Here is a 17,653-nt window from a genome sequence, read left to right as displayed (position 1 = left end):
GATGGGCGGCTGCTGCCGCGGGAGGAGTAGCGTGCAGGGCAGGCACGCTGGTCCTGCTTCCAGTTGGGTTTCGTGGGTTTGAAGCACACGTTAGGAGGAAATGGCTCTGTTCGTGCAGTTTTGCGGGGTCTGGTTTTCTTAGGTTTAGGGGATGGAGTGGGTTTCTCTGGGGGTGCGGTGGGGAGCGGATCAGTTTGGATACCGGCCCATGGCAGGAGGCACCGTCCCCCTCCCGGTCCGACCCGGGGCTTCCAGCTGACGCCACCGACGGTGAGCGCACTGTGAACAGAACGGTACACTTCTAGTTACTTTATTTTTGTGTGGGGCCCAAGTGAAAGACGTGGGAAGAATTGGACTTCCCTGAGTATTACATGAACTTTCCTCCATTTCACCCTTAAACTTGGGAAGTTGGTGGCTCCCTTCTGTATCCACAGCATTTCGGGAGACTGAGGCGGGCTGATCACTTGAGGTCAGGAGTTCGGGAGCAGCCTGGGCAACATGGCAAAACCCTATCTCTTAAATCAAAAATACAAAATATTAGCCGTATGTGGTGGTGCGCGTGCCTGTGATCCCAGCCACTCGGGAGGCTGAGGTGGGAGGAGCGCCTGAGCCCGGGAGGTCGAGGCTGCTGTGAGCTGAGATCGTGCTACTGCACTCCAGCCTGGGCGACAGAATAAGACCCTGTCTAAAAAAAAAGAAAAAAAGAGGTGATTATTGGGGTTGAGAACAGCATGTGTGGATGTGCACGGAGGTACCTGCCCCATGCACTTTGCATCCCACACCTTGGGTGGTGTGGGCGCCCTTGCAGAGTTTTGTGCGGTAGCAGAGTGACATAGGTACCAGGGCTCAATCTTAACTGTGATACAATCACCTAATATATAGTTTCCTAATGGAGAGTTTTTAAATGTTATATAGAAGTTCCCATAGCTGAAGTGGTCAGCGTTATGCACGTTTGTTTATAAAAGGTAGATGACTTTATGACCATGAACAGGTAGATTAACCTGGTCTGATAAAGCCTCGGGAGACAGCTCTGCCACATACTGGGTGTGTGGTATTGGGTTGATTACCTAAACTCTCTGTGCTCCAGTGTCCTGATCTAAAAATTCAGAATAAAATAGCGCTTACATGACATGTGGCTGTTAGGGTTAAATTAATATCGCTAAAATGCTAGAAAAATATCTTGATACCGAAGTACTAGTTATTGATTTGTTATCAATTTTGAGAATCAGAAAGTGATATTCTATTTAATGCTGGTATATTTTTATAAAAAGTGTGACCCAAATCAAAGATACAATTTGATTTCAGCTTCACTTACTTTGTTCACTCAGCAAAGCTTTCAATACCTACTATGTGCTAGGCATTTTGGGAAGAGCTAGGGTTACAGTGATGAAGAAACACAGTCCCTGTTAAGAGTTTTCAGAACCTATGATGATCTGTTATGATATTTAGAGACTTGAAGGAAATTCACACAAATAGTCCTCAACTATTGTTTTTCCTTGGATAACAGTATTATGGAATGATTTTCTTCTTCTTCTTGCTCTTCTCTTTTTCTGGGGGGGTTCCACTCTGTCACAGAAGCTGGAGTGCAGTGGCTAGATCTTGGCTCACTGCAACCTCCGCCTCCTGGGTTCAAGAGATTCTCCTGCCTCAGCCTCCTGAGTACCTGGGATTGTAGGCGCCCATTACCAGGCCTGGCTAATTTTTGTATTTTTAGTAGAGATAGGGTTCGTCAGCCTGGTCGGTCTCAAACTTCTGACCTTGTGATCTGCCTGTCTCAGCCTCCCAAAGTGCTGGGATTGCAGGCATGAGTCACCGTACCCAACCTTTGGTTTTATTATTTTTTAAAGCTTGTTTTTATTGTCTATTTTACATGTGTTATACTTTGAAAGCTATATAAAAGTCACTTCCAAGTGTTTTGGATATTGAATGATAAAAACTCTGGACCTGAATTTCATTGTATCACTAATCCAATGCAGTAGAATGTGAATTCTTAATTTAGACAGTGATTTTTAGACATTATTGTGTATAAATAGCACCAGAGGGTTTAATACAATACAAGCATACCTGAGATCCATCAAGATGATCTCAGGTACAGACCAAGAATATGAATTTTTTTTTCAGTTTTGCTTTTAGATTAATATTTGCTATCAGTTTCACATCACAGGAATTCAAAAGGAGTATCTACTTCATTCTAGAGGCATCTGTGACCCTGCATAAAGCATAATGGAGTCTCTGTGGGTCTCGAAGTGGTGAAACCTCCATTCCCCAGGAATATGGATTTTGAACAAGCACCTCAAATGATGCTGGTACAGACAGGCAGTCCATGAACCATTATTTTGAGAAACTTAATTCCATTATCCATTCAGGGAAATCTTTAGTCTCTTTAACAACATAAAAGGAAGAAAACAATTTTTAGGTGACAACGGACCTTCAAGAACCCTGCTGCTGTTGCTTGCAAGAATTGTATCATTGATGTCATCTAGACCTTGCAAAGCACACCAGTTAAACATGGGGAAGGAATTCTTTTTTTTTTTTTGAGATGGAGTCCCACTCTGTCACCAGGCTGGAGTGCAGTGGCCTGATCTCGGCTCACTGCAACCTCCACCTCCCAGGTTCAAGCAATTTTCCTGCCTCAGCCTCTTGAGTAGCTAGGACTACAGGTGTGTGCCACCACACCCAGCTAATTTTTGTATTTTTAGTAGGGACAGGGTTTCACCATGTTGGCCAGGATGGTCTCAATCTCTTGACCTCGTGATCCACCCACCTTGGCCTCTCAAAGTGCTGGGATTACAGACATGAGCCTCCATGCCCGGCTGGGAAGGAATTCTTAAACTTTGAATTATCCCTGTACTTCCACATTACCATTTAGCCTAATAATCATTATTTTACCTCTATTCTGTAAAAACACATGTAAATCCATGAGGCCAGAAGGAGATCTAAAAAGTCATCTATATCTTATCTTTTTCTTGAAATATTATTTTATGGCTTTCCCTATCACTACAACAAAGGAACAAATGAGACAGCAAATGCCAGAGGGTCTTTTCCCCACCAATATTTTATTAGATAGAAAAAGGAAGTGGTGTCCGGGCTTAGTGGCTCATGCCTGTAATCACAACATTTTGGGAGGCCAATGTGGGCGGATGACGAGGTGAGGAGTTCGAGACCAGCCTCATGGTGAAACACCATCTCTACTGAAAATACAAAAATTAGCCTAGCTGGGCATGGTGGCAAGCACCTGTAATCCCAGCTATCAGGAGACTGAGGCAGGAGAATCGTTTGAACTTGGGAGGTGGAGGTTGCAGTGAGCTGAGAATGCACCATTGCACTCCAGCCTAGGAGACAGGGTGAGATTCCATCTCAAGAAAGAAAAGAAAGAAAAAAAGAAGAGGTTCTACCTGTATAAACACAGGACTGGAAAGGTACCTTAACCAAACATAACTGTGAAAGGGTCTTCACTGGATATAACATGAATTCCCACTTATTGATCAGTGAAAAAGTTAACATGCCATCACTTACATGATTTTATAGTATTTAATGTCATCGTTCCCTTGTATGGATTACCCAAAAGCTTGAATCTGCTTATGTTTCTTTAGCTGTACTCAAGCCCATATTGAGCGTGTGTCCAATAACAGACTAATTGTGTTTGGTACTTACATGGAGGTGGTGCTATATAAAGTGATCATTAGCATAATCTAAGAATCTGAAACCAAAAAATAGACATCAAACTGATTCTCTTTCTCTCCCTCTGTCACATATCTTAGATTTTGTAGGTGAAGAAAGTGTGTCTCAGAGGAGTTAGAGAAGACCAGTTAATAGATGACAATGCTATGGCCTGGAACTCCCATTTGGATCCTGGGTCTCCTATCTCACTCAGCCTGGGTGAGTTTTCTGTGTCTCTACTGCCTCTCCAGTGCTAGTCTGCCAGCCCTCATCACAATTGTGAAGTAGGTAAGCTTTGTTTTGGGGAGTTTAATCTCCTTTTAGTGTGGTTCTCTTCTGAAGCATCCCTTTTGATATGCCTAGCATCTTTCTGTTTTATCTTGAGAAAAATTCTCACTTATAATGTATTGTGACTTTAAATCAATCTATTACATTTCTTAAAGTATTTGTACTTTTAGGGCAGTTGTAGAAACAGACTCTGGAAATCACATCCTTTCCTTGGCCATGTGCTCTGCTTTGTGTAAAGAAAGCTCTGCACCTGTGTGAGTTTAGAAATGAAAAATAATAAGATAAAGAGTAAAGAGCAAGCCCAAATGAAGGCACGTTGACTCTGGAAATCACATCCTCTTTTGCTAGAATGAGAGTAATGTAAATAAGAGACTAGACTAGCAACTCAGAATGAATCATTTTGAAGTCTATGATTTTCTAGCCTGTAGTTAAAACATGGTCAGAAATAGCTGAGGTGTAGCAAATGATTTTTACAACATTATGTAAAGTTGGGTTTTTTTTTGAGATGAGATCTATTTTTTTTTTTTTTTTTTTGAGCCTGAGTCTTGCTGTGTCACCCAGGCTAGAGTGCAGTGGCACAGTCTCAGCTCACTACAACCTCCCCCCTCCTGGGTTCAAGTGATTCTCCTGCTTCAGCCTCCCAAATAGCTGGGATTACAGGTGCATGCCACCATGCCCAGCTAAGTTTTGTATCTTAGTAGAGATGGGGTTTCCCCGTGTTAGCCAAACTAGTCTCAAACTCCTGACCTCAAGGGATCCACCATTTTTGACCTCGCAAAGTGCTGGGATTACAGGCGAGAGCCACCATGCCTGGCCAAGATGGGATTCCCTTATGTCGACCAGGTCGGGGGGCCCTAGTTTATTCGGCATGCAGTCACGTGGTCCTCAAAGTTACTCAGAAAATCTGAAAGGAAAAGAGACCTCAGAGAAGCATCAGGGGTGACCTCACCTGCAGCAAATCATTTCCAGTGTCTCTGCAGGGCTGAGGCTCTGAGCGGGTGCAGGACAGGGTCCCACACATTGCACATGGCCTCCCCACACTCACACTGCCTGGTGAGCATTTTCAGGAGGACCAACAGCCCCTTCAGGTCCCATCTGCCCATGTTAATCATGCTGAAGGGTTCCCAGGAGGATCCTGAAGTCCTGGGTACCAGACTGTGCTGAAGTCACAGTGGTGGGGGTGTGGTCCCCAAAGCACCTGGGGGGGCCACTTGTGCTGCTGGGTTCCTGGCTGTCTAGTGTGGCATTGGTCTTTCTGCTGTGAATGGTTTCCCCTTTTTGATAACAGCAGCACAAAGCAGTACCCCTCAGAGGCATGACAGAGGAATGAGCCTTCAGCCAGGCCCAGGTTGAAGGGGTGCTTTGAAATAGGCAGGTGTCCTGGGTGTGAGGAGAGGGTTGATGGCAAGACCCAGCAGCCCCAAGGGATGGAGGGGGTGATGGGAATGGGGACTTTCATAAGGCAGGTTCCAGCTTCCCAGGAACCCGGTGTTTCTGTGCCAGGCAGTGAATCTGTTGGTACAGACAACCATCAGCACCCATCAGGGAGCTTCCTCATGGGTCCCTAGGGAGCCTGAGGAAGGTCCAGGAGGCACCGCCCTCGTGCATGGCTGGGGCCCAGTGTGCACAGCCTTGAACATGCAGTGACCCTGCCCACTACTGATGCTGGCCAGGGATGGTACTGGAGTTCCACCATTCAGATAAGATTCTCCATCCCCAATAAAGAGCAGGACCAGGAAGCACGAAGCAGGCTGGGGAAAGGATGGTAGTGTTGTGGGGCCCTTGTCTCCCCAGTGTGCTGCTGGCCTTAAAATCCACTTTGGGGGCGAGGCTCCCCCAGGTGTGAATACTGACTCTCCCTCCACCCAATGCCAGTTTGCAACCCCAGGGAGAAGGTATCTGTGGGCCCCACTTGAGCTCCCTAAGAGCCCCTGTGAGTCCGTCCCTCTGCCAAGCAGCTGTGCCCCCTCTGGAAGTGGCACCACCAATACCATCACCTGAAGTGGAAAATTCTGGCTTACTCTTCAGCCTGTGACTATGACATCACCATTACTTTTGGCCTCACCCCCCACCCCCTTTGACCTTTACTAATAGGTTCTGGCCAACTAAGGATCATTATCTGATTTGAGGTTGTTGTGGAAACCAGCTGGGGCAGCTTTGAGCTATTGAGAAGCGGTGGGCCCGTGGGGCATTTAGACTATACTTCAAATCTGATTCCCAGTCCAGCACTCCCACCCCCAGCAGCTCCCATTTATCTGTCCACTTGCCAAGAAAGGGCCCAGGGCAGCGTGCGGGGCTCAGGGAGGGAGAGCAAGGCTCAGGTACATACTGGGATTCATAACTCATATTTACGCTGAATGTTAGGAGTTAAATTCAATGAAAGAGTCTTAGAAAACATATCCTAGTTTTCAAAGCAACATATATCCAAATGTTAAAATCTGTATGCATTGGCATACAGAATAACCATACTTTATTAAGAATTTTAGAAAGAAAGATAAATGGAGGGCCAGTGAAACCAGTTATTTAATTTATGCTCACATTTCATAAATTCACTGTGAGGTGTGAACTTTCTCAATGCACTGCCATGTATCAACAACTTTCAGAGTCAATCATGGGTAGCTGTATGGACCTCACCTAGCAGTAGAGGAAAGCAAAATCCAAGACACAGATTTTAGTAAGGTCTAGAAAGTGCCTGATCCAGCCGGGCACAGTAGTGGCTCAGACCTGTAATCCCAGAACTTTGGGAGGTCGAGGCTGGTGGATTGCTGAGCTCAGGAGGTTTAGACTATCCTGGCAACATGGCAAAACCCCGTCATGTTGCCACCATAGCTAGGTAAAATACAGAAATTAGCTGGCTGTGGTGGCACCCATCTGTAATCCCAGCTACTCAAGAGGCCAAGGTGGGAGGATGACTTCAGCCTGGGAGGCAGAGGTTGCAGTGAGCTGAGATGGCAGCACTGCACTCCAGCCTGGGTTACAGAGTGACACCCTGGAAAGAGAAGAAAGAAAAGGGAAGGGAAGGGAGGGGGAAGGGAGGGAAGAAGAGGGGAGGGGAGCAGAGGAGAGGATGTGTTTGGTGACGGTTCCCAACTCTGTGAATGTTCTAAAATGTACTAAAAAATCCTGAACTGTATGCTTTAGGTGTGTGAATTGCATGGTATGTGAATGACCTTGACACAGATGTGATTAAAAACAACAGAAATCAGCTAGAGGTGCATGGTGGCTGCCCTTAGACTTGGCCAGTGTGTTTGCTTGCCACAGTCTCCACCTCCCCGTTACTCCCTGACACTGCACCTTGGGGCCAGGTCCGTTTAGCACAGCACTTCCAGCTGTGTTCCTCACACCCCGCTGCCTCCCCTCACTGACTTTACACCTATCCTGCCCTAGAGGAAGTTAATTTAGTGACAGTCTATGTGAAGATAGTCAGTAGGTGCAAAAAGCCAATGAAAGGTGCCCTGGGTGTGTTTCTGGATGGAGACTGTGGGACATGGTCACTGCAAAGGTGAACTCTGACTTTGGCCTTTCCTGGAGCCAGGAAGTCATTTCCTGCTGCTGTGAGCTTTCGAGGGCTACCTCCATGAACCAGGCAAAGCCAAGAGCAAACCCGAGTATCAGGATGGCAGGAGACCCACAGTCAGGGCACCTCTAGCCCATCCACAGTGCTGCACCATCTGAGTCCCCACCACACACCAAGCACCGGATCAACCCAGGCCTCGCTGGGTCCGGGGAAAGTCTCCGAAGCTGGCCTGACTGCAACACTCCTCAATCACCAGGAACCACCCCTTTTAACAGAGGAAAGCAGGTCTTGGGCTTACAGCATCTCAAAGGCTACCGCACAACAATGGTTTAATGACATGCTGGGGTGGGTGTCACTGCCACTGTTGTATCAAACCAATGAGCTTTGGGCTGCCTTGGATTGATGACTTAGAGAGGGTCTGTTACACTTTCCGTAGTAAGAGCTCCCTTCTAAAGTAAGTTCTGTGTTTGTGATTGCATCATAACCCATCATGCAGATATGCAGACGTGTCTGAGTGTTTGTTTGTTCTTAATCTTTTCATTCTATTCTTCCCTATATTTTTGAAAGAACAAAAACATTTTGACCATTCAAACACTCTGATTAGAAAAGAACGGCGAAAGTACAAATGAAGACATAAAAATAATCAGCCAGCCTCCCTGTCAACATGGGGAAATAGAAAAAGTGAGACTAGAATAAGATATTGGAAAGCAGAACACTAAATTCATCCATGCCACGAGCACAGATAAGTCAACACTTGCAAGAATAGGGAGAGGGTCAAGAAATCAACCTGGGGAAACAGAGAAAGGTGCAACCTCTTTACAAGCAATTTTCTTGATTGTTGTTAAGAGTGCTGCTTATGTAATAATATTTTTATTTTAATGGAAAGATTGACAGAAAGGAAACCATTAGGTAACAGTGTGGGTAGTTTGTGGACATGGAATGAAAATCATAAAGGTAACCTGGGTGCGGAGGGTCACACCGGTAATGCCAGCACTTTGCGAGGCCAGGGCGGGTGGATCCCTTGAGCCCAGGAGTTCGAGACCAGCTGGGCAACATTGTGAGACCCCATCTCTACAAAAAAATACAAAAATTAGCCAGGTGTAGTGGTGTGCGCAGCCAGGTGGTGGTAGTCACAGCTACTCTGGAGGCTGAGTTGGGAGGATTACTTAAACCCAGGAGGTCAAGGCTGCAGTAAGCTATGATCCTGCCACTGCACTCCAGCCCAGGCAACAGAGTGAGACCCTGTCTCAAAAATAAAAAAAATTACAAAGGTAGCATGAAAATGACTAAAGTTGCAGAATAAATGAGAGACTCTAACAGCTTTGCTAGTTATACCTGATGACATTAAGTGACAGCTTTTAAAACACCAATCTATGAACATCACAATGGCCCAGAGGAAGAATGAAAATCACCCTGGGGACCAATGACCCAAACTTACCATGGTGATGGCCCTGGTTTCCTGGTAGGCCATCTTGATGTCGTCCACAGCACTGGTATTGAGGACGAAGTCACCTGAGTCTTTCCTGAAGTGGAGTTCCACTGGCAGGAGGCAGATTCAGGGAGAGTTGGGCTGTGTCTTGGAGAGTGAGGGGGTCCCCTGGTGGGTCTTACCCAGGCAGCTGGCAGGGCATGGGCTGTATCTGGAAGCCAAGACGGTCCTAGATGGTCACCTCTTCCAGGCTCACCCTCACATCCTCTACCAGGATGAGCTCTGTGGAGACCGATGAAGGCACTGGAGGGTCATGCTGAAGGGCAAGGGCAAGGCCATGAGATGCAGGAGGCCACAGGACACCCACGGACCAATACCAGGTCATCCTCCAGGCTGCCCTTCAAAAAGAACAGGCCCAGAAGCCCCAGGGCCTGGCCTTGCTCCCAGCCACAAGCCTGATAAGCCCCTGGTGCTCCTGAGCCCCGTGGAATGGCCAAGGCCTATTTGAGGCCTCCCATCAGGCCCCCAAGGTGGAGTCAGTTACCGACTCCTGCACTCCAGACCCAGGATGCATTGGCAGCAGTCCCACTTAGGTGCCTCCCCACCCTACCAGGCCCCAGTGGTGGGTGACTCTCACACACACCCTGCCCTTCAAGACCTCACAGCAAAGGGCCAGCTTCAGAGCATGTGGCAGACACCACTCCAGGCAGGGACAGGAAGGCCACTCTCGGCCAGGCTAGGCAGTGTGGGTGGGTCCCCTGGAAGAGTGGCCAAGCCTGGCTCGCAAGAGAACAAGGACAGCCTTCATGCCCTAGGGCGGCACATGACCCACAGAGCTCTGCTTCCTGCCTCGTGTCACACAAGGGAGCCACCCAGATCCGAGGTCCCCAGGGAGTCGCGTGTTTGAGCACCTCCTCGGGTCCACAGTTGTGCCAGGCGTTCAGGGTGCAGCAGCTGCCCTCAGGGAGAGGCAACTCCAATGCACATATGGAAGAGCAGGAGCAGGCCAAGTGTGGTGGCTCTCACCTGGAATCCCAGCACTTTGGGAAGCCAAGGTGGGAGGATCACTTGAGCCCAGGGGTTCATGACCAGCCTGGCCAACATGGCAAAACACATCTCCACTAAAAATACAAAAAATTAGCTGGGTGTGGTGGTGCATGCCTGTAATCCCAGATTCTCAGGAAGCTGAGGCAGGAGAATCACTTGAACCAAGGCAGCGGAGGTTGCAGTGAGCTGAGATCATGCCATTGTACTCTGGCCTGGGTGACAGAGTGAGACTCTGTCTTGGGGGAAAAAAAAAAAAAAGGAAAATAAGTGCAGAATCCTGGGGAGAACATGTCAGGGTGTTCAGGCTCCAGGCAGAAGGCTATGACACCCCCCCATTGCTGACCAAGGGATTCCTAGTGCCAGTGAGGGCTGAGCCAACAGGGACAGGCACAGGTGTGCCCCTTCAGGGGCCATCTCCCTCCAGACCAACCTCCTGAGTGCTGCCCTCATGGGCCTCAGTCTCTTCCAAATCTTGCTCCCCAGGAGGCAATAAAAGCACCTCATCCTGGCATTTAGGAACCCTGGGAATCCAGCCCCACTTTCTCCTTCCAGCCTATGCCTGCTGCCTCCACCTAAATGTAGAAGGACCTACATTTCCTGGTGGCCATGCCCTCTGTGGGGTGGCTGTCATCCATGCAGGGTTATTCCTGGGGAGCCCTTCCCTTCCACCCTCCAGTGCACCTACGGGGCCCCTACTATTTATAGCAGCACCTCCACCTGGGGCAGAGTCAGGCTGTGAGGGCTGTGGCCCTGCGAGGGGCTCAGAACTATTCCACAACCCCAGTGCTGGAATACAGGCTCAGCCTCTGTCCTGGGACTTGAGTGCTCCCAACCTGGCCCCTGTCACTCGTTCAGACTAGCGCATCCCTCCAGAGAGCAACCCTCAGTCATCCTGGGCCTTTGCAGAGGCTACCCTCCTGCCCTTGTCTCTACTCACTTAGGCGACCCCTCCTCACACCGCAGGGCTCAGCCCACTGGCCTCCAGAAAGCCCCACTTCTTCCCTCACCAGTGCTGACCTGAGGCCCAGGCCACTCTTTGGCCCCCACTTCACCTGGTGCTTCTCACGCTGAAGGAGCTTCATGTCTGGGGGGGGGCCTTCTTGAAGAGGCTATGGGCTCATGGAGGGTAGGGTATGTCTGTTTATTCTCTGTCCATTACATAATCTCAACCACATGAGGAAGGAAAAACCCTACAAGGAAAGGAAAATATTCTCTCCCTTCTCAATGGTTCAACCATTGAGAGATGAAAGAAAAGGAATTAAATATGTTGCATGTAGACATTAGGAGATCTTCAAAATCCAAAAGCTATTTCAGATTTTGAAATAACAAATGATTGAAAACCACCATGGCACGTTAAACCTATGTAACAAACCTGCACAATCTACACGTGTACCCCAGAACTTAAGAGTACAATAAATATAGAAAAAGAAACTACAAATGAAAATGCTGTTGAAGCGTTGTACCAGTTTAAATAGCTGGGAAACAAAATATCAATCTCTATAATCCATCTAGACAAAAGCACTTACTTTTTAAAAGAGGAAGATGTTTTGGGGACCAAAAGAGAGAAAACCTCTGTGAAAGATCCCCAGCCATGATTGGCCCTGCTTTGCTCTGAGCTCATGAAAAGCCTTTGTGATGTCATAACAGACAGGCCTATATAAGGCCCTGGCTGGGTCATGGTTTTTGGTCTGAGAAATCCCTGGAAGCTTTTTTGGTGACCTGTGGACTCAGACCAGCTTAGCGATTACGAGTTGTTTGGCGGGGTGGGGGGAGTTTTTGTGGGAGGGGCGTTGTTGTGTTTTTTAGTTAGTATAGTTAATATAGTTGGTACTGTTTCTTAGCATTTTAGTGTTCTTTGGGATAGTTAGTATTGTTAATATTTTAGCGTAGTCCATAGAGTTAGAGTAGTTATTTGTATATAGTTAGTGTAGACAAAGTAGGCACCATGAGGCAGGGCTTGGCCTCCACCTCACCTGCCCTGCGGCCACCTTATTATCAAATACTAAACTTTATAGGCCGTGGTGCCTTTGGGGAGGTCACGCTGGCCCGCCACTTAATGACTGGCATCCGGGTGGCGGTGAAAACAATCAACAGAACCAGCTTCCTCTCTAGCCACAGAGAGATGACTGTTTTACAGTCGGTCCGCCACGGCAACATCATTAACCTTTACCAAATGATTAACAGCAGAGAGGCGTGCCATTTCGTTATGGAGTATGCCGCAGGAGGAAGCCTGGCCAACTGGCTTGACCACCACATAGTGGAGGAGGAGGAGGCCCGAGGCAAGTTCCAACAAATGCTGTCCGCCGTGAGCTACCTCCACCGCCGAAGCATCGCTCACCGAGATCTTAAACCTGACAACATGTTGTTAGATGGCAACGGGAACATAAAAATTGCAGATTTTGGATCAGCCATAACTTTTTATGAGGGGCAGAGGCTGAGAGCAGGTCATGGGACCCTCCCCTACATGGCCCCAGAACTCTTTGGGGCCCAGGGCTATGAATGTCCCGCCATGGACATATGGAGCCTAGGCGTCACGTTATACCAGATGGTGTCCAACAGACTGCCCTTCTTCGCAGTGAGTCGTTTCCAACTGATATCCCTCATTCTATCTGGCCAGTATGTTATTCGGCACTATTTCTCAGAAGGCCTAAAAAGCCTAATTAAAAACCTTTTAATATCTAATCCCAATGAGCGGCCGACAGCAGACAAAGTCTTGAGGGACCCGTGGGTGAACAACGGCCAGGACTTGCCTCCAGCGACGTATGAAGAGCCGATTGAAGACCACCCGAACTGTGAGACCATAAGGCTCTTGGTGGCCATGGGATTGAAGCCAGAAAACATCGTAAAGGCAATTGAAGGCCACGTCTTTAATTATCCCATGGCCACCTACCGTATTGTAGATGGAGAAAAAAAGCCATCCATTACCACTCCACAGTCTCTTGCTCCTGGGGATCCTACATGTTTAGTCACTGAGATTTCCAGTTCACCTGCCGGCCTTCACAGGAAGTCAGACCCCCAGCATGCCCCCACGGCCTCCCTGACCATCGAGCGCAATTGTGGAGATGTAGAAAACTTGGCACGGCAAGCCCTCCAGTGTGACCGTGTGGCCTCCTCCACTGTAAGCGCCATAGGCGGTGGTGGTGCTTTAGAAACCTTGGCAGAGCAAGCCCCCCAGCGTGACCTCGTGTCTGCAGCCTCCAGCAAGTGCTCCACCGGCAGTGAAAATTTAGAAACTTTGGCTCAACCAGCCCTCCCGCATAACCTCACGGCCGCCTCCACCCAGATCACCACCCAGAGCACCGTGGCTCAACAACCAGCACACGAAGGCAGCGTCCTCCAAGCTGGGCAGCCCGAGGCTGTGTTGGCCCGGCCAAGAAGAGGCTGGAGCTGCCGCAGGGCTGCCCGAAGGTGCATTGCCATAATAAGGAGATGCTGTTGCTGCCTCTGTCCACCCAAGAGGCAGAGTAAGAGGGCCCACCCAAGAGAAAAAGTAAGTAGGTGGGCGGTGAAGCCGCACTTCTTGCATTTTACTATATTTATTCTGTCTTTATTAGTATTGTTTTAATTGGCAAATCTCCGGGGCCGGAGAGTGGCAGAGGGAGGGAATGGGGGGGTATTGGTCAAAGGACCAAAGTCTAGACAGGAGGAAGAGGTTTTGACTCTAGTGCACAGCAGGGTGACCAGAGTCAATAAGAATGTATTGCATTTTGCAAAACATGTTCATGTCAAATGTCTCTGCATTTAGATTGGAGAGGACGAAGGCCCGAAACCTGAGATGCCCAGGAGCAACGTTGGAGCCTGCAGCACTTTATATAAAAAAATATAAAAATAAATGTATCATTCTGATAAATGACCATTTCTTGCTTCTTGCAAATTTTGTAGTAGCATTGGAAAGGTGGCACGTGGGTTGCAGACACTCTGCTGCTTTGTGCCCTCCCTGCACAGGACCGGGGCTAAGAGAAGGGCAAGGTGTGAGGCAAAGGAAAAGGCAGATTTACTAGCACCTGCCTTAGTTGAAAGAAAAGCGGGGATAATGAAAGGATGGAGGAGGACGTGGAAGAGAGCAAGAAAAAGATATAGCTAAACCAGGGTCTAAACCTGGTCCAGACTGGAGAACAGTCTATAAAGATCATGCAGTTTACCCCCGTGAGCACTGGAGGCTCACTGTCTCACACTACTACTATTGCGGCCATAGGAGTATCAGGTAAAAACGAACAAAACAAACCCTTTTGCCAATCAAAATATGTCACTGGAAGGCAAGAGGTGTGGCACAGGTTCTTATATCTTCCCAGCTGCCCTGTTCCTTTTTTGGAATCTGCTCCAAAAACTACAAGTACAAATTACTTTTAAGCCTAAAGAAACAAGACTTTAGATTTTAAGTAACCAAAGACTATGGTATTAGCCTTCACAGTGGCAATTATTTGCTAGGGATATTTCTTACACAAGAAATCATTTCTACCTGCCACCATCCAGTTGAACAATGGTCCAGCATTTACTGCACAAGTTGTCCAGCTCATTGCCGAGTCCCTCAACATCTAGATACTACACATCCCTTACCATCCTCAGTCATCGGGTAAAGTTGAACAGACCAATGGCATCCTCAAAGACCATTTGGCCAAACTTGCTATTGAGGTAAAACTCTCTTGGCTCACACTCCTACCTCTTGCCCTGGCCCATATCCGGGCCACCCCATGGGGGCCAATGGGTCTGAGCCCCTTTGAATTGCTGTACGGCTGGCCTTTCCTGGTTTCCCATAATCTCCCTGCGTGACCGCCACCACTGGCCTCCTACCTTTCGTTTCTCTCTCTCCTGCACCAAGTACTTAGGGAGCATACCGACCGCACTCTCCCTGTGGTTCTGGGACCAGAGGACCCCCACCCGGCAGCACAAACTGTCATTGGTGGAACATCACCTATGGGGGGTGCCCGTACAACTCTTGTGTTATTCACAAGCCGCAGCCTCCAAGCTGTCCCAACCGCATGCTCGCTCACTTCAGCAATGGTTTTTTAGCCCTCAACATCCGTGACCCCAACACAGCCATTAGGATACAGGATACTTGGCTTCCCAAGTGCTGGGATTACAAGTCATGAGCCTCTATGCCCAGCTGAAATCATACTACTTTATTTTAAAAAAAAAAAAAAGTGGGCCAGGGAGGAGGAAGGTTAGGGGGTTTAATTTAAAATAAATTAGTGGGTCAGTTCAGAGAGACACCCTTTTGAATACATGTCCAGTATGAACTGTCTTGTAAGATATCTCTGCTAGTCTTATTTCAAAATAATTATTTTTTTTTTCAAATTTTCTTTTGTTTTTCTATTTCTATAATGTGGATTTATGGCAGTGGTTTTAAAAGACTTAGACTAGAAAAATGTATTAATTGTAAATAAATTGTTTAATAAAGTTTACATGAGTAAGTTTTTGAAAAAGATGTAATTAGAGCTGACTATACAAGTTCAGCAGTTCTGTGGTTACCATTTTCCCAGATAGGTAGCAGAAATTAAATGTGAAAAGGAAAGAAAGTTTGTCTTTGAAATTAATACCAATGAACCAACCAAAGGTCAATGAAAGATACTTTATTGACTTCAATTTGTATTTGTAGGAGATTTTACTGTTAAGATTTCTAGGATTCAAAGTATCCAGCCTTTTTTTCTTTCTGTTCTTTGAAAGTAAGCATTTTCAAGGAGTACAAAATCCATTTTTAAAGCATCAGTTGGGTAAGCTTAATTTTTGGTTCTTCAACAAAGGTTCCATTTAGTTTAGCTTCCTTCAAAACGTTTTAGTCACTTTGACAGGTCCAGGTGCTTTTGTGCTCCAAAAGACAATGTTGAAAATTCGTCAAGTAGATCTGTATTATCTGCCTAGTTGTCTTCAGAAAACAGGCCCTGCTGTTTAGGATTAGGTGGATGATCGTCTCCGTTGGACAGTTGGATATGTACCATCTAACTTGATGGGTTTGCATTTCTGGGAATAAACATTGATAAAAGGAAAGAAGCTGCACCAGAAACGTCTTTAATGGCCGGATCTGGTGAAAATATGCCAGCATCAGTAGCTCATCATAATTCTAAAGTTACAAATCCACACGTTTGTAGCTTTTCTTCTTAATTGAATTGGGACATAACTGACTTTGACAATGAACCATTCTAATAAATAGTTTAAATATTAGAGCGCATACTTGTTCTGAAATTTCTGTCACCGTTTAGAACTTGAGATCTGGGGTCATCGTGGCCTTGAATCCTAACACCGACATTTAACTGTGTGACCTTGGGCCTCAGTATTTTATTCTATAAAAGATGTTTAATAAGGTTTTTGGGAGGAACAAATAAGACGGTGCCCTTTATGTGTCTAGCATAGTGCTTGGGGTGCTTAGTAAATATTAACTATTATGATGATGTGTTTCCTTTTTTCTTCCATATCTATGTTTAGTTGAGATACCTCAGAATGATGTCTCTATCCCTTTTGTGATCTTAATATATAACTAATATTGCTGTCCAATAGAAATATAACATAAGCCACATATGTAATTTTCAGTTTTCTACAAATCACGTTAAAAAAGTACAGACAAGTGAAATTAGTTTTAATAATGTTATTTAACCCAGTCCATGCATATATTTCATCATCTAATCAATGCAGAAAAAATGAGATTTTAAATTCTTTTTTTCCCATAGAAAATCTTCAAAATCTAATGTGTATTTGATGCTTAGAGCCCATCTCAGTTCAGGGTACCCATATTTCAGTTGCTCAGTGGTTGCCTGTGCTTAGAGGCAACTGTATTGGACAAACAGCTCTAGATTGCACAGAGCTTCCAAGTTTGCCTCTTAAAGCTCTTAGACCCTTTCCACTAGTGAGAACCTCGCCGCCACCTTAAACCCAGCATTACAAAAAGAAAGCTACTCATCTTTCAGACTCTCTACTCTGTTCCCTTTTGCTGTTAGTAATTCCACCAGCTCTTCAGTCTACTGTCTGAAATCGGATTCGTATTCTCTTTTTTCTTGTATGTTGTTTGTTGTCTAATATTCTCATATTTTTATTTGAAAATATTTTTTTCTTCAGTCTGACTTCATTCTTCCTACTATATATTTGAACATATTTTAAAATCTCTTTCCCTCACCCCTTGAGCCCTGTTTCCAACATTTTTGCCTTATCTACAAATTTCCTTTATTTTTTTTTTCTTATTATACTTTATGTTCTGGAGTACACGTGCAGATCTTGCAGGATTGTTGCTTAGGTACACACAGGCTCTCTCTGAGTCTCTGGGCTCCACATTCTCTCCATTCTTTCCTCAGCCCTTTATAACGTTAGAAATTGTTTCCATTTCATAGGTTATTCCTATCCTTACCTTTCCTTTATCAAATATCCAGAAAAGTCTAATTAGTTTAACTGACAGTTTGACATTAAAATAATTTATTCAAGAGAAGAGGCACAAATGAAGGAGGAAAAACAAGCTGTGGGAAGGGAAGATGAAACCATTCTTTGAGTTTTATATGCCTTTCAGGAAATATCAGAAGGAATCGATTCTAGTAGTCTATAGTACAGTAATTATAGTTAACAATGTATTGTATATTTCAAGATAGCTAGATGAGAATTGTAATATTCCTAACATAAGAAAAGATAAATGTTTGAAGTGATAGATGTTCCAGTTACCCTAACTCGATCATTACATTGTATACATGTACCAAAACGGCACATGTATCCTGGGAAAATGTACAACTATGAGG

The 17,653-nt window shown here is 46.2% G+C and overlaps 1 protein-coding gene and 1 long non-coding RNA gene across 36 annotated transcripts in view; one reads left to right on the top strand and one right to left on the bottom strand.

Moving 5' to 3' along the window:
- LOC100402012 (serine/threonine-protein kinase MARK2-like) overlaps nucleotides 1-17,653 on the top strand; it is an 85,220-nt gene that overhangs the window by 20,331 nt on the left and 47,236 nt on the right. For 6 of the 30 annotated variants that reach the window (XR_013533922.1, XR_013533921.1, XR_013533924.1 and 3 more), the window contains exons 1-2: nucleotides 8-293; nucleotides 3,762-3,948. Coding sequence is in view for 16 of the 30 variants with exons in the window: in XM_078368571.1 (XP_078224697.1) it covers nucleotides 3,817-3,944; nucleotides 12,126-13,431; nucleotides 13,687-13,767 (1,515 nt within the window). In the remaining 14 variants the exon portion in view is untranslated. Of the gene's footprint in view, nucleotides 1-7; nucleotides 294-3,761; nucleotides 3,949-11,626; nucleotides 13,432-13,686; nucleotides 14,146-17,653 lie in introns of those variants that run through there. The other 24 variants (XR_013533916.1, XR_013533917.1, XR_013533915.1 and 21 more) reach the window with 17 other exon arrangements.
- Nucleotides 278-11,514, bottom strand: LOC118153101 (uncharacterized). 6 transcript variants are annotated; one of them, XR_013533927.1, is made up of 4 exons: nucleotides 11,468-11,514; nucleotides 8,904-11,131; nucleotides 4,898-8,536; nucleotides 290-685 (listed from the first exon to the last, which is right to left on the bottom strand). It is a non-coding gene; the product is annotated as an uncharacterized LOC118153101 (long non-coding RNA). The 6 variants fall into 6 exon arrangements; XR_013533928.1 differs by lacking the exon at nucleotides 290-685 and adding an exon at nucleotides 1,457-3,188; XR_013533925.1 differs by lacking the exon at nucleotides 290-685 and adding an exon at nucleotides 1,458-3,191.

The sequence above is a fragment of the Callithrix jacchus genome, chromosome 4 (genome assembly GCF_049354715.1).
Source record: "Callithrix jacchus isolate 240 chromosome 4, calJac240_pri, whole genome shotgun sequence".
NCBI lineage: Eukaryota > Metazoa > Chordata > Mammalia > Primates > Cebidae > Callithrix > Callithrix jacchus.
The sequence above is the reverse complement of the archived record's forward strand: the minus strand, read 5'-3'. Positions and strand labels throughout refer to the sequence as shown.